This window comes from Homarus americanus, unplaced genomic scaffold, assembly GCF_018991925.1.
Source record: "Homarus americanus isolate GMGI-L3 unplaced genomic scaffold, GMGI_Hamer_2.0 scaffold33468, whole genome shotgun sequence".
Classification (NCBI taxonomy): Eukaryota; Metazoa; Arthropoda; class Malacostraca; order Decapoda; family Nephropidae; genus Homarus; species Homarus americanus.
The window spans coordinates 8,174,636-8,196,794 of NW_024714177.1; the positions used below are offsets into that span (position 1 = coordinate 8,174,636).

General features: G+C 39.1%; 2 protein-coding genes across 2 annotated transcripts in view; one reads left to right on the forward strand and one right to left on the reverse strand.

Moving 5' to 3' along the window:
* LOC121877732 (NPC intracellular cholesterol transporter 1-like) overlaps positions 1-206 on the forward strand; it is a gene marked incomplete in the record, with an annotated part of 29,231 nt that extends 29,025 nt beyond the window's left edge. Inside the window, 1 exon segment of the mRNA XM_042383590.1 lies at positions 1-206.
* An 11,181-nt stretch (positions 207-11,387) lies between these two features.
* LOC121877741 lies at positions 11,388-13,321 on the reverse strand. The gene is made up of 2 exons (XM_042383600.1): positions 13,260-13,321; positions 11,388-13,158 (listed from the first exon to the last, which is right to left on the reverse strand). The coding sequence occupies exon 2, from the start codon at positions 13,123-13,125 to the stop codon at positions 12,772-12,774; it is 354 nt and encodes a 117-aa protein (XP_042239534.1). The 5' UTR covers positions 13,126-13,158; positions 13,260-13,321; the 3' UTR covers positions 11,388-12,771.
* Between the last annotated feature and the right edge of the window lie 8,838 nt (positions 13,322-22,159).

Genomic DNA, 22,159 nt, shown 5'->3' on the forward strand with positions numbered 1-22,159 from the left:
AGTGTTATTTTTGGCTTTATTATTTTGTATTAAAAACTATCTTTCTTAGCATAGTATATTGCTATAAATTAGGTTAAAATTTAGAAGCCTTAATGAGCAATGATTACTACAGGTTGACAACCCTTTATATGAAATTCCGAAAACCGAAAGTTTTTTTGTGGAGCATTTTTTTTTTTTTTTTTTTTAAACAGGGATTAGCCCACCCAGGCATAGATCACTGACCCACATCGGGGCCTGGGGGGCAAAAATGTAATAGTAATACTAATTATAATAATACTGTACTAATTATTCATAGTAAATAACATTTTTAATTAAAAAATACACCAAAATAAAGTAATAATGATAACAATAATAATAAAATTTATAATAACAATAATACTGTATTAATAAAATAATAATAATAATAATAATAAAGAAATACTGTATACAAGAATGGAAAAAAGATAAGAAGTGAGAAACACGACCTAAACCTATGAATTATTATTATTATTATTATAATTTTTATTATATTTTCGTCCCCCAGGCCCCAATGTGGTCAGTGACTTGTGCCTGGGTGGACTTAAAAAAAAAAAAAACTAACCATTCTGAAAACCGAAAAATTCCGAAATGCCTCTGGTCCCAAGGATTTCGGATAAGGGATTGTCAATCTGTACCTGATTTTAGGAGTTGAATACTATATTGTAAAAGAGAATTTATCTTCTGTTATTCTTTTCTTTTACATTGGCATAAATTACGTTATCAGAAATTTATTGATAATCTAAATTCAAGATGTGAAAAATCTTTGATGCTGTAAATCCTAGCAATACGCATAGATCTTCCTTGGATCGTGTAACTAGCATTTTCAATCTGCTTCCTGAATAATTTAAAGACTGTATTTACATTGGTCAAATATAGATAGAACTTGTGCAGTGCAATTGTACCATCCACCATTGTCATACCATTTTTGTGCCTAAGTGAAAAGGCCTTAGCAAGAGGTGGTATATCACTTCTATATTCCTGAGGTCTTGTCACTTAAGCAGGAACACATCTGAAAATAGTACTCATATGCTATGGGCTCAAAGGCCAATTGCTTTTATAACTTGTTGTATATAATTTATGATGTAAGTCTCAGATGTGTTTCCTCTGTCAGTGCCTCAAAAGATATTTGTAGATTCATGATATTAGCAGGCCTTATTGTACCTATGTAAATTACACTATATTACTTGATTCGGTAAATGATTTGTGTAGATGTTTTGCAAGAATAGGAAGATATGTGACTAAGATAGCTTTGGGTTATTATTGGTTGGCATGTGTGTGACTTCACTGCTTGTAAGTGGTGAATCCGTCCAGTTGTGGATTATAGGTTCCACATTCCAGTGGAACAGTATATGATTAAGCCAAGATATAACGGTCATGACTTTATATAATCCCTGATCCCTGTCCATATTTGTTAATGTGATATATATATATATATATATATATATATATATATATATATATATATATATATATATATATATATATATATATATATATATATATATATATATATATATATATATATATATATATATATATATATATATATATATATATATATATATATATATATATATATATATATATATATATATATATATATATATATATATATATATATATATATATATATATATATATATATATATATATATATATATATATATATATATATATATAGTAGCTATAAGAATACAGACGCTTGACTGTATTTGTGTGTGAAATACCAAACGGGGTCGTGAGTCTTCGTCTGCTGCAAAGATACTTTACTTCACATCGTTGTAAAGAGTATTATCATTGCACCATAGTTCCATCCAATATATTTTGAAGTAGACTTGAACTTGGATGAGTTTATAATCAACCCTATTGTTATATCACTGATAAATGTGTTGAGAATTCACTACACATGCATCCCTTCTTTTCAATTAATTACTTCTAAAGGATGATATCATGTTGAGGAGTAGATCATATACAGTACTACCTTATTTTTAATTGTCAGTATGTTTCACCCTAAAGATTTATTTTTTTAAGGTAAGTCAGCCAGTTGATGCCATTGAATGTAAAGTACAAACATGCTTTTCACTTGATAATTGTTTAAGATTAAAGTGGAGACTTGATGTACTCTTTGTGCATGACATTAAATGGTTATTTACAGTAAACCCCTGATAACTCCGATTATAAAGGGCTCTTAACTAATCCGAGTTATCAAGGTACTTTCCTCCCGATCTTTATTCTCACCCCAATACCCAACTTTTGGGCCCAAATAACCTACCATAACCAGAAAACTTCCACAAAAATTAACTTGCCGGCACTGCAGGTGAAGTATAAGGATAATTCAAGCTTATGGTGTCATGTGGTAGGTCTTAGAGGTGATGGAGGCTCTTTGCACTTAGAGTACTGTATATACAGTACAATTCTGTATAGTAAGCACTTACAGCACCAACTTTAAATGTTATTATTCACTTAAACTACTGTACATGTACACTAGTTAAATTTTCAATACAGGTGGAATAGCACTTTGCACAAAATACATGAAATTAAGTAGAGCTACTGCGGTCGAGTATCCTCTCACTAGGCCTACTGATTCGGAACTGTGTGGCTGACTGGGCAGAGCCTCCCGCGTGGGTCTGTATGTGTTCTACCATTCCGAGATTGCATCATCATATATCAGATTATTGGGAGTTCTGTCAAAAATTATTTACAGTTGAATATTTTACTGCTATTCTGAGTTATATTGAATTATAAGTTATCAAATTTCGAGTTATCAAGGGTTTACTGATTGCAAATATTGGATAAAAATATAATCCTTGGAATTAAGGAAATGTGTAGAAGTTGCCTAGTTATCATTGTGAACTTTACCGATTTAATGATATGACGAAAGTAATTTTTCATCGTGTCTTGATTTACTCCTCAGTGTTTTAAGCTGTGAAAGTTGGCTCCATAGACCTGACTGTAAAGTTAGGTACCCATTTACAGCTGGGATGACTGGAAATATTCCAGGATTGAATCAGCAATCCTTAGGACAGGAGGTGAGTGCTGTATCAACTCGGCTTCATTAATAAACAAAAACAATGGAAGAAGTGGGGTTCTATAATTTTACAATAGGCTTTAGATTCAAAGTTGTCAAAGGGTCATTCATGCATTGATAATAAGATTTGGTTTATATGGTCTCATTTATATCTTATGAAAAGTTAAATTTTCTTGAATTCGCACTGGAATGGATAAATTCATTATATCTAAAGTTGTGGAGGATCACACATGCATAGATATATGTTGTAAAAGTCTGTAAGTATAGTTTCTATGCCATGTGATTTTTCAGGTACAGTACTCAGTTTTATGAATATGGCAGATGACCTTTACAAAGTTTATTCAGGAACAGCAGTGAAGTCAAAAGACTCGTTTTCTGCCCAAAACAGGAATGGTGTCAGGTGTTACACAGCCCAAAAGGTACACTGTCTTTATTTGTTGTACACAGTATTGTAATTATATAATGAATAGTTTGACAAAAATACTTCTGTATGCAGAAAAGGAATTGGATCTGTAACAATACCGTACATGTTTCATTTGAAATTTAAAAAAATAAAGATATTAGTCTGTAGCTTATTGAAATTTGTATCTACACCATTAATGTACTGTACTGTAACTCTTTTAGGCAGAAGGACATGTACTGTATAACGTTTCTGTTGTGGAAGACATACAGCCACCATATCTTAAAAAAAAAAAAATTATTTTATTATTTGACAGTGGAATTTTATAACGAAGTTAGGAATATACAGTAAATCTGCATATGAATTACAGATATAATAATAGTACTTTGTAGCCATGTAAATTTGATGTGTGAAACTAGAAATGTGTGCTGTAGGATATTTTTTCATGCTGTATATTTTTTCTTAAGGATATACTGTATTGTAATGGTTTGAATATTTTTGTTGAGCCAAGATTATAAAGAAAAAACTTGACTTAGAAATTCTGCCATTAAATTAAGAACATGGTGATCTAAATGGTTTCATCCCATGGGTTAAAATGTTTATTATTGTAAATATAAAGATGGCATTGTCAGATTAGATAGAAGTAAATAATAAGAGCACTTGCAAATGTTGATGCTACAGGTGTTTTTGTATTGATGGAATGACTCACATCTTAAGCTATTAATTAATGTAAATAAATTTGTTTTCAGTAAATTACTTTTAATAACATTATGCACAACCTTAACCTCTTAAGTGTGAAGGGTCTCTGTGCTGAATAAAATCGTCTAGCATTAGCCAAATGAGATATTAAAAGTGGCATCCCTTTGTGAAGGGGTTAGGTGTTTCTGCTTAAACAAAAAAATTTGTTAGACCATGAAAACTGGGAATGTGCAAGTGACATGGATTTTATTGTAAATTGATACCCAGTAGCAATGAAGTCTGAATGAAAACCACAGCCACGATTTAATGATTTATATTTTTTTGTGAATATGATTTGTACAAAAATTTCATTTGGAGATGCTTTGTACTTCATGTAAAACTACAGACAATTTGATGAGATAGCAATCCTAAATTTAAGATGTACCTTGTACCCTTTATATAAGGTGATACATTACTTACTAAAGAGGACAGAAATAGTATTGAAATTATTTGGGGGTTTTGAGGAAAGTGAATACAGACAGTGGTCCCTCTGTTAGACGAATTAGTTCCCATAGGGATCTTCAATTCGGTTAACGAACAAAACTTAGATTAACAAAATCCTTACGACGAACGCGTTTTGTTGTGAGCATCAGCTGATCGGCTAGTCTGCCAATACAGTAATCAGTTCTATGTTTACATTCATTTCCAGTAGAGTAAATATCAAGAAGGTTGTGCTCTTTAATATTTTTGCATTTATTATATTAAAATTATTTGTCATTCTAAAATATAGTTAACATATTGATAATATATGCAGTACAGGGAACTAGTTTTTTTTTTTGCGCCCATCAGCCGCTTGACTCACCCGCCAAAGCATCGGTTTAGCTTTGTTTATAGTGGATGAAACATCGTGTTTGCTGCTCTCTTGAATACAGAGTATTTTTACGTTTTTACATTAAAATTATTGGTCATTCTGAAATTTAGTTAACATATTGATAATATACAGTACAGTATAGCGCAGTGCAGTGTTGATTTAAATAAAATAATCTTAATTACAGCTAATGAACTGAAAATTTTATTGGTGAAATTACTGCATCAAGCTTGGGTCCAAAGAATGGCGATTTCTCCTCCATCCCCACTTCCTTCTCTTCTCCCTCTCCACTCCCCCACTTCTAATTCCCATCATCATCAACCAGCAACATTCTACATACACACCTCAAAGTAAGTGTACTTAACTGCATTTTGTTTATACTTTGTATGTACTTTTCTGTGAGCTGAAACCAATTACCCAATATCCCATTGAAAAAATGGATTCGGTTAACGAACGACTCTATGGAATGAATTGTGTTCGTTAACCGAGGGACCACTGTATTGTAACTAAATTCTAAAACCAGAATCCTCAAACTTGGAGAAAACTGAAAGAATTATGCTGGGATCCTCAATATGGAAGTGCTCAATTAAAGATTAAAAAAAAAAAAAAGACCAAATAGTCAGGGTACAGGAAGATGAGGTCAAAGTAATATACTGTACCAGTCTTCAGCCAGTAGGAGCAAGAGCCAAACTACCTGTAAGTAATACAGTACTGTATTAGTATAGTTCATGCTGTACCTTGAAGTAATGCAGTACAGGTACTCCTCGACTTTCGACCTACTCGACATACGACCGCCTCAGTCGTACCAAAATGTTTTCAAATTACGTATTTTCGAGCCCCGACGTTAGTGATAGCGCTGTGTACTGACCAAATTTTTTTTTGTAATTCCCTTTAAAATGGCTGGCAAGCTTAAAAGAGAGTTTTGTGGTGCTGAGAAGAAAAAGAGACCAATTTTAGATTTTCTATGTATTATTTGTGCATTTTCGACTTACGGCCTGATTTGGGTCCCTAACCCTGTCGTAAGTCGGGGACTGCCTGTACCTGTACTACTAACTCGGAGAGAATATCCCAAACAAAACCCGAGTGATTCTACGAACAGCCTTGAAAGAGGACAGTATAAGAAACTGGTGGGCCATTCAAGTGTTGGTGCACGAATGGCAGAAGTTTAGTTAATAAGATTGAAGAATTAATCGCACACGAGGACACAGAACAACCAGACATCATTCAGATCAGTGAGTAATGAGGTCGAGAAGATGTGGGAAGGGTGAACATAGCAAGCACAGTGAGCCCATCCAATTTTTTTCTCACGGAAAATATTTTAAATTTACCAATATCATGGGCATTTTGAGTCCCTGTGCACTTGATATTAAGAGATATTCTGAGGCCAATAGTAATTACTTTTTACTATACAAAAATGCCTTCGTACAATACTGCCCCTGAGTTTACCAATAGGGTAGAAAAAGTGTATCGGAAAACTACACTGGTGAGCCAAACATATGTAATCTGATAAAATTCTGAGGGATGCCGTCATTCAACACCTGACCATGATTTAAGAAGTTTTAAGAACATAAGAAAATAAGGAGTATGCAATATGCTGGTTGGCCTGTGCATGGCAGCTCCTGTTGAGAGTTACTACCACTCTATCATCCAAGAATCTATCTAGCCTCCTTTTAAAACTTTCCAGCGTTCCAGCACTTACTACAAAGTTGCTAAGCTTGTTCCACTCATCTACCACCCTATTTGTGAACCAGTTCCTTCCTATCTCCCTCCTAAACTAACTTAAATCCGTTGCTACGAGTCCTATCCTGCTCGGATATTATAAGAACTTTATCTATATCTCCTTTATTGATTCCTTTCACCCACTTAAATACTTCTATCATATCTCCCTGCACACTTCAGCTTTCTAGGGAATTCAAGTTTAGTTTCTTTAATCTATCTTGATATGAAAGGTTTCTAAGTCTCGGAATCATTTTCATCATTCTTCGCTGCACCGACTCCAGTGAATTGATATCCATTCTATAATAGGGGCACCAGAACTGAACAGCCTGTAAATCACTCCCATAATTAGTTTTTCTCTTCCTTCCGCAATTTCTATCCATACAGACTCGGTTCCTATTTCACCCTTTATTGAATTATTAATACAATTTAATGTATCCCTGACAAAGAGTGCAACCCCTCCCCCCTTCCTACCTTCCTTGTCCTTGTGAAAAATGTTGTACCCTTCTATGTGGTACTCTAATAAAAAGTTCTTGCTCGGCAGATTAATCCAAGATTCGGTGATTGCTATGACGTTTACATTCTCGGTACATACAACCGCTCTCAGCAAGTCTATTTTATTTCTAACGCTCCTACTGTATATATATATATATATATATATATATATATATATATATATATATAGATATATATATATATATATATATATATATATATATATATATATATATATATATATATATATATATATATATATATATATATATATATATATATATATATATATATATATATATATATATATATATATATATATATATATATATATAAAAACTTACCCTTCCCTGGCCCTGTTTTACCCCTTGTCCTAAGTAACCAATTTTACTCCCCAGGGCCTGCTTGTTTTTTTACTCCCACTTACCCTAACCTCTCTCTACTGGCGAAACCCCCCCTTTGGAGTGACAATTTCCTGCTCCAGGGATGCAGACGTCTTTACCCCCGCGCGAGACAAGTGTGCGCGAGACAAGTGTACTCCATCACGACTGTACAGGTAGTCGTTGCCATAGAATGGTTGCCAGTTATCAATGAACGCCCAACCATTGCTTGCACAATGTTTTTCCAGTAGGCAAATTATAGCAATTGCCCTGGACAGTCATTCACCGCCAACGCCTCTTCTAGGCAAGACACCACACACTATCGGGATCCCTCCCCTATCTCTAACCTTCCCTGGTGCCTCCCTATACCTCTTGAAAAGTTCCTCACAACCACTCTCCATCCCTGGTCCTCCTGACCCTCCTTCGTAGGTGTCCTGCTAGGCAGGACGCCTACCTGAAGTTGTCCTGAGGGCTTCGTTCTCCCTCTTTAAAACGTCTATCTCTCTTCTCAATTGCTCCTTTTTCTTTTACTTTCATCCTCTTCACCAAATGATCGACTCGTTAGCCGCTTGGGCGATCGGTCACGTCTCTGTTACGCACTGTTGGCAAGTACTGAGCATGCACCGGCTCCTGAATGTACCTGAACCTGCTCCAGTGTTGGTCAAGTCTTGTCTTGAAAGAGCTCACCAGCTGACTTAACAGTGGCCAGGGGGTCGTCTTTCCTCACACACCATCCCTCTTCCCCCACAACACGACGATCCATGGCGGCCATTTCCTTGATCACTTTACTTGAAACGGTAAAAGACTACGTGCATAAAAGTTTACCAGTTGCCGAAAATTCATCCTTCCAATGATGATTGGAGGTTAGCTATTGAGTTGTTGAGTAGAATTAGTTAAACTATTTTCATCAAAGATTCTGAAAAACTAAATAAGGATTCAGATCAGCAACCTGGGACTTGGTCACAATTTTTGTGATGCCATATGGCAGCAGAGTCTACCATTAGACAATACATTATGCTTCCAATATCTTCCCAGCTACCTACTACCTACTGCCTTACGGAGTCTTTTTTCGCTGTGGCTCAATACTCAAAGCAAAATTGACCCATAAGAACATAAGAACATAAGAATGGAGGAAACTGCAGCGGGCCTATTGGCCCATACTGGGCAGTCCCATTTACACCCAACCCCTATTGCTCATATGAGCATCCAACCTATGTTTGAAGCAATTCAGCGTATTCGAGTTAATGATGATATTTGGTAACTTGTTCCATTCATCCACTACCGTACTCTGTTTCCAAACCAGTGTTTACCTATTTCACGCCTAAATCTAAATTTGTCCAATTTAAAACCATTGTTACGAGTTCGCTCCTGGTTGGATAATTTGAGTACCTTTGTAATGTCCCCTTTGTTTAGCCCTGCCTTCCACTTATACACCTCTATCAGGTCGCCCCTCGCTCTACGTCTCTCAAGGGAGTGCAAATTAAGATGCTTTAACCTGTCTCTATACTCAAGGTTCCTAATGCCCGGGATTAGTCTTGTCATTCTCCTCTGAATTCTTTCCAAGGATTCTATATCCATTCTGTAATACGGTGACCAGAACTGAACTGCGTAATCCAGGTGTGGTCTCACAAGAGCAAGATACAGTTTTAGGATGACCTCGCTAGTCTTGTAACTAACACTCCTTTGTATGAACCCAAGTACTTTATTAGCCTTGTTACGAGCAAAAACACATTGTTTACTTGGCTTAAGGTTCCTACTTATCATTACTCCTAAATCTCTCTCGCAGTCGGATTTCTCTATGGCATCGTTGTTCATCTGGTATCTGGTTTCCCTGTTTACATTTCCTATACTGAGTACTTTACATTTGTCGATGTTGAATTTCATCTGCCATTTTTCAGACCATTCGAAAAATTTGTTTAGATCCTCCTGTAGTTTTGCCGAGTCCTCGTCAGATTTGATAACACGTCCTATTTTAGTATCATCAGCAAATTTACTTATGTTGCTGTCTATGCCGATATCTATGTCGTTTATGTATATAATAAACAATAATGGTCCAAGTACTGAGCCTTGGGGAACTCCACTTGTGACGTTGCTCCAATGGGACTTAGTGCCGTTAATGCTCACTCGCTGTTTCCTGTCCTGTAACCACGCCCTAATCCATTTAAGGATGTCACCTTTGATGCCATGAGCTTCTACCTTTCTAATTAGTCTTTCGTGGGGGACTCTGTCGAAGGCTTTGCTAAAGTCGAGATATACCACATCATAATTGTGCCCCTCGTCCACTGATTCGAAAACTGATGAAAAGAATGTTAATAGATTAGTTAGGCAAGAACGTCCGCTAGAAGCCATGCTGGGAATCATTGATCAATCGGTGCTTCTCCAGGTGATTTCGAATAGAGTTTGAAATGATTGCTTCCAGTAATTTGCCTACTATTGATGTTAGACTGATTGGGCGGTAGTTAGAGGATAGTGATCTATCCCCCTTCTTGAAAATCGGTATTACATTCGCTGTTAAACAAATGTTAATCAAGAACTCCCCCAACAACACAATTGGCTGCATTTATAAAGTTCCTTGCAAGGAATGTAATATGTTTTACTTAGGCCAGACAGGTAAAGATCTTGCAACTAGAATTAAACAACACAAATACAGTGTTAGGACAGGCCAGGAATCCAATGCTCTGTTTGTTCATTTGAGGGATAACAAGCATTGCATTGACTGGGATAATGCCTCCTCAATATTACCATGTAATTCAATTGATAGTAGGAACATCATAGAATCTAGTCTTATTAAACATACCGAAGCATTCAACATGAATTTGAGTAACGGCATGTACAAGCTGGACAATTTTGTAATTAAGAAGATTTGTGATCAGGTGAGAAGGCCGGGTCACTTGACCATCTGACCTGACCACCAACCGTTGTGTGCTATTTAAAGATTAGTAGGGTCATTACCTAATACCTGACCATTGTGGACCTGGTCTCACCCTCCTCTGTATATATACACCTTGATTTGTATTACTCTCTCTAGTCTGTACTCACCCCTGAAGATGTGAATTACACGAAAGCGCTTGGGAACTTCGTGTTTTCTTCTTTCCTTGTGGTTATCAGCATATACCTAGATCACGCGCACCTACAGTGATTTACTTGCATATATATATATATATGCTTCCCCGTCTGCGATACCTCTCTGGTCCCCGAGATATGCTAGAGACTGTCAGTTGATTGAAAATGTCCAATTGAGTTATTAGAACGCCTGCCTGCAACTGCCTAGCTTATACTATAGACAGGCAAGGAGGGACCTAAGTGAAGTTTAAAAACATCTCAGAGGGCATTACTCAGTCGAGTGTCCATACCTGTTGCTGGCAGACGCCCGCCCCACAAGGGGTCACAGCTCTATGTTGAAGAAGTCGCAAATCAAGAAAACTGTGAGGGCGAATTTTTTCGGAGTGAGAGTTATGAACTCTTGGAACAACCTGCCAGAGAGTGTTATGATGGCATCGAGTGTGACCTGTGTCAAGACAAGACTTGGCCAACACTGGAGCAGGTTCAGGTACATTAAGGAACCAGTGCATGCCTTGTACTTGCCAACAGTGCGTAACAGTGCCGTGACCAGCCGGCTCGATCTGTGACGAAGAGGATAAAAGTAAAAAGTATACGAATTTGGGTCCTGGCAAATATTCAAATTGCACGCCTCCAGGGCTTAGCTGGGGCGGCCACTTCCCCCTAGCGCTCTCCGTACCAGGCTGAGGTAGGAGTTATGTTATGGTTATTTTTCAACTCATAATTTTGGGTAGATAAACATAATTTGTTATTTTTTTTATTCAGTTACATGCACACACAATCCTACATACTGTACAGAATGTGCCAAAAAAAAAGTATAAGGGTTCCCACTGTGGTGGTGCAGCCGTGCAGGAGGGTAACTCCTAGAAGTGTCCAAGAAATGTGAATATGCATATTACATACATCATAGTCAATGAAATTATCTGTGAAAACATAACCTCTGCTACACTTTTGGTGGCATGCATAGTAAGAGTCATTCAACCACCTCCTGCCTCAATTGACCCATCACCCCAAGCAGCTAAAAAAAAAAAAAATTAGTAAGGCACATTAAAACTCTAAGGGTGTTAAGTTTAGGCTAAAAATTTCAATAGGTTTGGTGTTCTTAGGTAGTTTTAGTAAGAAAGCTCCCATCATCTGGAATTTTTTATCTTGCAATATAGATAATACAGACCCCCGCCCAACCCAGAATTTCGTTTAAACCGGACAGGCCTTCCCCTCCAAGTAGTCCGGTTTAGAGGAAGTTTCATGAAAGATTGTTCGTAAGATGGTGTAAAACATGTTCTTCAGAGTGTGTAAGTCAACATGTTCTTCAGGTGGACCAATGAATCCCAGGAGCTAACTAACCAATTAAAGGCAAGTGACAGGTGAAGAAGGTTCAGTGGAAGGGTAAGTGAGTTGTAGTCGAAAAAAGGTGTCATGGTTTAAGATAGCTTGCCCGATGGTCCTAGATCATCATCAACAGCAGCAGCAGAGTAGGGGGCAAAGGGTTGGGTTTCCTCCCTCGGAGCCGGCCGACTAGGCATTATATTGACCCGCATTGTGGAAAATTACGGGAGTGAAATCACAGCAAAGAAACGCAACTTTGGTTGACTAATAGGTGACGCCTTCTGTTGCTATACACTGGTATCTGGTGATGCAGGTGGAGCGGGAGGAGTGGCGCCAGCGTGGCGGGCTTTTGTGTCGACAATCATTTTCCCGTGAGACATGACATATCCAAGGCATACACACAGATAATCTTTTCCAAGATCGACGAATTTTCCATGTTTCATAATACAGTACTTTATTCAAATTTTAAGTTGGTAATCATCTACTTTTACCCCAAAACCCCAATAAAAGTTTGTCCGTTACACAAAAGTGATATAGTTTTTGAACTAAGAATGCTTTAGTACCAAAGGAAGGTTTGTATTTTTGAGGAAAAGGAAATATTATTTCATGAGGTGTTTTATGTATCTCCCCGATTTTCGTTGTTGTTATAAAAGTGTACAGCAATGTACAAGTAAATTACAAGGTGTGAATCAAGCATATTATATGCACACAAAATAGTAAGTAATGTCTATTTCATTTTGTAGTTCACGTTACTGAAAAACCATTCGAAGTTGTTTTTAAGTAGCTGAAGGTGGGGCACCATTCAACAGTCCACTTTACCATCCACCTGTACCACCCCCAGAGCTGCTTCCATAGCTGCCACCATGACCACCATGTCCACTACTTCCTGAACTAGTGTGACGACCAACAAGCTGGGCACGGACAATACTGGGTCCTTGATGTCCACCCTGGGAGCCACCACCAGTCCCGTAGCCACCAGTGCCACCTGTTGTACTGGTGTGGCGTCCAACAAGCTGGGCACGGACAATACTGGGACCTTGACGTTGACTTCCATAGCTGCCACCAGTACCGTGACCACCACTGCCACCAGTTGTACTGGTGTGTCGTCCAACAAGCTGGGCGCGGACAATACTGGGACCCTGATGTTGACTTCCATAGCTGCCACCAGTACCGTGACCACCACTGCCACCAGTTGTACTGTGTGTCGTCCAACAAGCTGGGCGCGGACAATACTGGGACCTTGACGTTGACTTCATAGCTGCCACCAGCAATTGTGACCACCACTGCCACCAGTTGTACTGGTGTGTCGTCCAACAAGCTGGGCGCGGACAATACTGGGACCTTGACGTTGACTTCCAGCTGCCACCAGTACTGGACCACCACTGCCACCAGTACTGGGTGTCCAACAAGCGCCTGGACAATACTGGGACCTTGACGTTGACTTCCATAGCTGCCACCAGTACTGTGACCCCACTGCCAAGTTGTGCTGGTGTGGTGTCCAACAAGCTGGGCACGATTACAGAGCTGCTGCCCACCACCAGAATAGCCAACCCTGGCTACCAGTGCTGCCACACCATGACTTGTCCCTCCAGTGCTGCCACCATAGCCCCCTACTGGACGGCTGCTCCCAAAGTGACCAGGATCAGCCACCACAGCTAACACAAGAACTGCCATCACTACCTGAAAATAATTACAGTAATATACATGTAGGCCCTGTCAACATGAATGTGTACACTTTTTTAACAAAAAGTTCATATAATATTAATGTATCTATGTATTAATATGTGAATGATTCGATGTTATATTTGACCAGCAAAATTATGTATTGCTGAGGCTTAAACATTTCCATGGTAATTCCTCTCAGCAGTGAATTCAGAACTCCCACTGTATTAAGATTTTTATGTGTTTTATTTATTTTTTTTCAATGTGCGCGTCTTTACTGAAAACTAGGAATTAACATTAATTTCTTGATTATTGTATCAAAATACAAAAAAATTGCATAAACTATATTTGTAATAAGGTAAAAAGAATTAACATAGAAGTTAGAAATTCAGCATTACAGTTTCGAAAAAAAAGGAATGATGGCTTCTATATTGTTTCATCAGCACTCTAGTCCAGCAGAATGTAAAGTTGTGTTGTATTGACTTCCATAGGCTTAAATAATAAAATTATTTTGCATATGCTTACAGAAAGAAATTAGGTTTGTTATTCCATTTAATGTGAAGGTTTTCGGTTCTCTGGTCAAATATGAAAGATTCTTAGTTCTTTATCATCATACATGAAGGATTCTTAGTTCTTTATCATGAAACATGAAAGATCCTTGGTTCTTTATCATCAAACATGAAAGATTCTTGTTTCTCTATCATCAAACATGAAAGAATCTTGGTTCTCCATCATCAAACATGAAAGATTCTTGGTTCTTTATCATCAAACATGAAAGATTCTTGGCTTTCCATCATACAGATTCTTGGTTCTCTATTATCAAACATAAACGATTCTTGGTTCTCTATTATCAAACATGAAAGAATCAGGATTCTCCATCATCAAACATGTAAAATTACTGGTTTTCTTCCATCATAGTTGAAAACGTCTAATAATTACCGATACTAATATGGCAATGCTTCAGATTATTTGTGTGTTGGTATGTCCATATGTCTTGCTCGTATGTGTATATCTTATATTTATGAATATATTAGCATGTTTTTTAGTTGTATTAGTAGTATTCATATATTTATATATCATATTTACTTAAGTGTTAATGTTTAGTGCGTTTGTATATATTTCTTTTATCCCAATAGGTTAGGTTAGGAACGGCCCATTTCCGCGAGAAACGAATGTCAGAATCCATTACAAAAAAAGTCACAAGAAAAATATTTCATACTAATTGGGGAAATTGGGATAAAAACGAATTCACACCTACAGTATATAACCACAAGGAACAAGAAAACACGAAGTTCCCAAGCACTTTCGTGTTATTCACATCTTCAGGAAGGGTGTGAGTTTGCCACCCCTGAAGATGTGATATATATATATATATATATATATATATATATATATATATATATATATATATATATATATATATATATATATATATATATATATATATATATATATTATATATATATATTATATATATAATATATATATATATATATATATATATATATATATATATATATATATATATATATATATGTGTGTGTGTGTGTATGTATGTGTGTGTGCGTGCGTGTGGTACAATTATGAATAAGAGTAAGGGTGCACAGATAATTTAACGAGACTCACAAGTGCGCTAAGGACCCTCATGATGTCTGGAGTACAACAGGAGCGTCTTCCACACAAACAGGAACAGTGATGTATGTGGACTGGCTCTGCTCATTCTCCTTCAGGTATTTATAGTTACGCTTTCCTCCCTTCATATCACTTGGTTGCCAGCTACCTCAATAATAATTCTTTATGATGGGTCACATGGAGCCAAATCGTGATTGTGGGAAGGTCGATAACACCTTTTATGGCGTGGAACGACGGAAGACATTATTGTGGGCAACAAGTCAGGCTCCTTGATGAACTAACCTCTCCTGACGGCCTTCCTTGTACAGGAAACATAAACGGAGCCAGCGACGTACCCAGGTTCGCTTGGCGCCGTTACTGTAATAGAACTGCGGTGACCTTAAGGCAACAAGGCAGAAGGTCATGCTTGATATTCTCTTAATTTTGAAAATTATGCATCTCGGGCTGTTGTTTCTAACTTTGGAAATTATATATGTGAGTATTTCAGGCTTACTGCGTAACAAGTCAAATGTTTATTTGGATAAATCTAAGTTAAAAGTTTCTTTTACTTGTTGGCGCAATGAAAATCTAATTTATTGACGTACACACCGGCTGTATATATATATATATATAATTTCTATGCATGTTTCTTTCCAAACTTCTGATTGGTCATAGGGGATCATGTAGAATTGTACAGTAGATCATTAGGAATAGGAATACGGACAAAGCAATCTATCATGCTTTTATCCGCTTCGCCACTGATCGGCTTGTTAGCCGCTTGGGCGACCGGTTACGTCTCTGAAACGCACTATTGGTAGATATTGGGCATGCACTGGCCCCTGAACATATCGGAACCTGCTCCGGTGATAGTCAAATCTGGCCTTGAGTGAGCTTACACTCGGTGCCGTCACAACGCTCTCCGGCAGATTGTTCCAAAGTTCACAATTCTCACTCCGAAAAAAAAATTACCCTCACATTTTTCTGGACTTGTAGCTTCTTCAATCTTGAGCTGTGACCCCTTGTGGGGCGGACGTCCGCCAGCTGCATATATGTACATTCAACCGAGTAGAGCCCCCCCCCCTGAGATGTTTTTACACTTCGATTAGGTCGCCCCTCGCCCTTCTGTAGTATAAACTAGGTAGTTGCAGGCGCTCCAATCTCTTTGGGTAACTGAGGTTCCGTAGAGAAGGCACCAGTCTGGGGGCCCTCCTTTGGACATTTTCAGTCAATTGACAATCTCTAGCATACCTCAGGGACCAGACGGGGTGACAATACTCCAGACGGGGAAGCACCTTACTCCTGAAGATCGTGGCTAGCGACGGACCATCCAGATATCTAAACGGCCTTCTTAGACCTACTAGTTTCGTTGCCTGATTCACCGTCTTCTCACAATGGCCCGAAATTTTAAGTTCATTGTCGACATACACACCCAGGTCCTTATCACATTCGGTCTCAAGTAATGCAGTCTCTTCGTCCTGTTGGGACATGTGATACGCATCCTTACTATTGGTGCTACCCAGGTTCATCCTTTTTTCACTTCGTGACATTGAATTTCAGCAGCCATATCCTCTACCATTCTTGAAGCTCATAGAGATCTTTCTGCAGCTCTTAACAGTCTGTTTGGTTCTTAATTTTCCTGAATAACTTGGCATCGTTCGCAAACATCTGAATGGAGGAGTGTATGGCTTCTGGCATGTCATTAATGAAACAGACAACAGTCCCAGTACACTGCCCTGTGGTACCCCGCTTGTCACAGGTACACATGACGATTTCGTACCATTTATCATCATACACACAGTTCGCTGTCATGCAGAAAGTCTGATCCACGCTAGGACACTTCCCCGAATCCCGTACCCTTGTAGTTTAATTCTAAGCCTTTCATGGGGTACACTGTTGAAAGACTTGGCAAAATCTTGGTATATAATGTCGATATTTCCGCCTTGTTCTAGAATTTGAGTCCAAGTATCTAGTACCCATCCTTGGTCATCCTCTCTTAAGGATTATGGGGAAACTTTCGTCGTGGCACTCGACATCTCCAAAGCATTTGACAGGGTATGGCAAAAGTATTTGCTTTCTAAACTTCCCTCTTATGGTTTCTCTCCCCCATTTTCTCTAATTTCTAGCTTCCTTGAAAACCGATCCATGGCAGTTGTTGTCGGGGGATCGATGTCTCGCTCTTTCTCTACCAATAAATGGTGTCCTACAGGTTTATGTTCTTTCTCTTACCCTCTTCCTTATTTTTATCAATGATTTACTTCACACTATGACTAATTCGATCCATTCTTACGCTGATGATTCTACTCTTCACTCTTCACATTTTTCCCTTCCCTCTAATTCTCAAACTAGATCTGTTTCTAGAGCTGATATCATTTCGTCTATCAATGCGGATCTGTGCCGCCGGTAAGGCCGTGGGCTCGTAACACTCGTCTTGCCCGAGGTGCCCATCTGTTACGATACTCCATAGTACTTTGCACACTATGTTGGTCAGGCTCACTGGTCTATAATTATTCGTGGAGTGACGATCGCCCTTCTTGAATATAGGACTTAATAAGTCATCTTCCAGTTGTCGGGAACAATTTGTCCCTCCAGACATTGCAGAACAGGATCTTAGGGGGTCCGAAAGCTCGTTCCACAGTTCTCTTAACACTCTGGGGTGTATCATATCTGGGCCGGGACTCTTGTGAATCTTTAGCTTTGACAGTTTATTTCTTATAACCTCGTCCGGGAACACAATGTTGGTCAGCTTTGTGTTAAACCGTCTTTCCTCAAGCGCAGGAAGATTGTTCGCATCCTCTCTTGTGAATACCGATGTAAAAAAATATTCAACGCCTCCGCCTTATCCTGGTCAGAATCTGCATAACTACCATATTCAAGCCTCAGGTCCGATATGCCTACTCGTGTTTTTAATTTCGACTTTGTGTAGTGGTAAAAAGCCTTTGGGTTTGAACTCACTAGCAATCTGCCTCTGGAACTCTTTTTCAGCCCTTCAACACTGACTTTGCTTGGTTCCTGGATCTGGCATACATCCTCCTGTCCTGCTCATCATTATTTTGTCCTAACCCAAGTCTCGAAAAACTGATTTTTCTTCTTAACTTTGCCGACCACCGCATGGTTCATGTGTAGCGGCAAAGACCATCTAAAGGTTTTTGGTAGCGGTCTCCTTGTATTCCTGGAGGCACTGGGGGCCAATCAACGTTGCGTAAATGAAACGTGAAGTCACAATCCCGCGATTTTCCCAAGTAGCCAGTTTCAGCATTCACACACTCCCTCTGAGTTAAAGGCTGCGGCACACTGGGCGCTTTCCTCCCAACATTTTGGCCGTTTTTGCTGGTCTCTTGCCTTAGGGCCCAGCAAGCAGCAGGATTTCGCTTGTTGAGAGAAATAGACAAGCGGCGGGATTTGCTGGCCGGATTAGTGCTCAAATGAGCTTCACATTAGGTGTTGAATATTTTAAGTAAATTTTGAAATAAATCATGAAACAATAATAATTTAAATTGTACCACCTAAAACGGTGATCTGTTTCTAGTTATTCGTCACTTTAAAACTTCTTTGGTGTTATTAACTAATTATTCAGGGTCTTCTTTGACCAGCCAGCCGCCGCCATTTATAAACAAACTTCACGGTGGCTTCCCCAGCACTCAAGCGTAGCCTTTCTTCGTCGCCATCAAAACATTCCAGCACGGTTGGGAGGAAAAGTGCCCAGTGTGCCGCCGCCCTAATAAAGCGTACTGTCACATTGCTTCAACAGCCTGTGTGGAACTTACGATTTCTCCAGCGCCCGTCTCTGCCTAGTGTCTGCTACAGTACAGCTAAGTGATCTTGTATATTTTACCTATATCGTCTAAGTGACTTTTTCAGCCTTATGTGATACTTTGCTACTTGGGTGATACTTGTGCACACATTATGTGAATGGTCATTATTACGCCTCATAGTGATACCAGGTCCGAGACTCGTACTTTATGAATGTCATTATATGGGACCATAACAGAGCTCTTATTCTTGTGTCTATTTGACATTTACTACTTTAATTTCGGTAAAGGCTACGGTAAACGTTTACTTAAGTGCTGCGAGCGATTTCGCCAGCAAAAAAAAAAAAAATCTGCATGAATTTTGCTGCTTTTTTATTGGAGATATTTTTTTTTCTTGGAAAACAAAAAACTTAACCTAACCCAACCTGACCTAACTCCCTAGCAAGGGGGGGGGGGCTTTGCCCCCTCAACCCTTCCTGAGTTGTTATAGAATGTTGTCAGTATTTAATTTATCCGTATTTAACCTAAAGGGCGACGCCTGATGGACTGCTAATATCACCAGGATGTATGTAACTCCCCCATTCATTGGCTTGCTAGATAGATGTGACAGCTCATTGGCGGAGACGTGCATGCGGTATTATAGTATAAATTATAAAAAAATAAACACTTCTCCAAAAGAGAACATTGTCTCTAGCTATTAACAACAAAAAATATGATGGAAAAGCAGCGTGTTCTTGCTAGAATCGTTGACAGAATTAATCTACACGTTAACCAAGGTTAAGTTTCGATTTTGATAATGATTTTCGTCGGAAATCACACGTTTTTGAGATAGCCCCCCTCCCCCCACACCCAAAACGAGTGATTTCCGACGAAAATCAATATCAAAATCGAATAAAATACATTAAAAAACCATCGAAAAAGCCTAGGCTTCATCTTAAGAATTATTTGGAGGCCTAACCTAACCTAACCAAACATACCTAACCTAACTCGATCTGACATGCGCACTTAAGCCGTGACGTAACAGTCGACACACGCTGACATGGACCAAGAGTCGTTAAGGTAAACACATCTCTTATCTCTGTTATTATTCATTTGCGACAGAAATGCCATATTTGACGAGTTATACCTAAAAAATACATCAAAATAATTGTAGCTAATTATGGTCCGAAACTTAACTAATACATTAAATTCTTGTGCATTTTGAATATACCTGACGTAGACTGGCACTTTGTCTTGACCTAGCCTTATAGTTGATGTAATTTGTGTACATATTAGAATTAAGATTAATTATAAGCAAATAACTAGGTATTATTGGCGTTTCGGAGATCCAGCGATTTTTAATGTATATTTTGAATCAGTAGTTTAGACAATTCTAAGACACTTTTCTTTTATGGTATTTTGCCCGCTCATTAATACTTTCAGAGAAAATCGTACTACATTTTTGGAAAATGAAGATTTTTTCAAGAGTTATGGTTGATGTTAACACCGTCCCGGGGAGCTCTTGTGTGTTCGTCTGTTGGTATGGGTAATTAGACCGAGTTACGCATGCGCTAGTCTGACACATGCGCAGTTGTTCTTTGCAAGAATTGGACACGTTCAATGGCGGGTATGATTTTGGATCAACCAATCACAGCTGGGTATGGGCTGTGATGCAGATTACTTTCGAGCAATCGCAAGATGTCACTTTGAGGAGTACTACTACTACTTTGCGGTCAATCGGAATCGAGTATGACGATCATCCAGCTTTGATACAACAATATGAGTTATTAAGGGTGTCACTTTCGTTGGTGAGCTGTGAGGTGACTCGAGAGTCCGATACGGGACCAGCAGGGCTGTCCACAGATGTTGCACGTGTGGAGGGCTACATCTAGTGCGGGAGGGGCAGTGGCAGCGTTTTTCCAGCGCTGGCGCTTGTCTGCCTTGGTGTGGAGTCGGGGTAACTCGAAAGTATTGACACCTTGTGTGGTGCTCCTCCAAGCGTTACAGTATGGAGTGATCATCTCCCAGGTGAGGGGGTCAATTTGGCACTTTTCAGGTTTGTCTTCAGACTATCCTTACACCATTTCTGTTGTCCGCAAGCGTTACATTTGCCATTCACTAAGTGGCTCTAAAGTAACTGCTTTGGCAGTCTACTGCCGTCCATACAGGTAATGTGGCCAATCCAACGTAGTTGTTCATGGATAATGGCAGCCTCGATGCTCTTCATACAGTAAGTGTCAGTGAGAATACTGGCATTTGTTCTCTTCTCTTCCAAGTGAGCTCGGAGGATGGATCGTAGACTACGTTGGTGAAAGTTTTCAAGTGTCTTGAGGTGCCTCCTGTATGTGATCCATGTCTCGCGGTCATACAGCAGGGTAGGGAGGACCACTGCTTGATACACGTGCAACTTTGTAGATAATTTTAACTTCCTACAGCTGAAGACAGTTACGGAGTCTGTCAAAGGCTGGAGATGCGCATCTGATCCGATGTTGAATCTCTTCATCGATGTCCGAAGAGGACAGGTGGGAGAAAAGGTACTGGAAGTGGGTACCATTAGAGAGGGTAGACCGTTAAGCTGGATGGATAGTAGGGATGTGATTGATTCAGGGCAGGCTGAAAGAGAATCCGAGTCTTACGCGCATTCACCACAAGGCCGAAGTGTGCATACGCATTTGCATAGGTGTTCAGGATCTCCTGTAGGTCGCGTTCAGTGTGAGCGACGAGGGTGAGGTCTGCATACTGAAATTCAGTAATGGAAGCGGCCGACACCTTTGTTCCTGCCTGGAGTCTTCTAATATGGAAAAGTCCCTTCATCCGGTACTGGATGTCCACCCCGCTGGCTAAATTGGCACTGGCACGAGTAAGGAAGGCAGTCAAGAAAATGGAAAAGAGAGTTCGTGCCAGTACACAACTTTGTTTTACCCCCGTTTGGATGGGGAAGAACTCAGACTGGGTGCCATTGTGTAGGACTCTGCCGTTCATGCCATTATGGAGTTGCCTCACAATGGCAATGAATTTTGGTGGGCACCCAAAACGACGGAGGGTCCACCAGAGGGCTTCCCTGTTGATCGAGTCGAAGGCCTTAGTAGGTCATTGAAGGCCATGTACAGGTCACGACGCTGTTCTCTGTACTTTTCATGTATCGGGCGGGCAGCAAAGATCATGTCAGTGGTGACATGTGATGGTCTA

Bases quoted from the DNA above. Each gene is read 5' to 3' on its own strand.
- LOC121877741 (XM_042383600.1), bottom strand. From the start codon at position 13,125: ATGGAAGTCAACATCAGGGTCCCAGTATTGTCCGCGCCCAGCTTGTTG.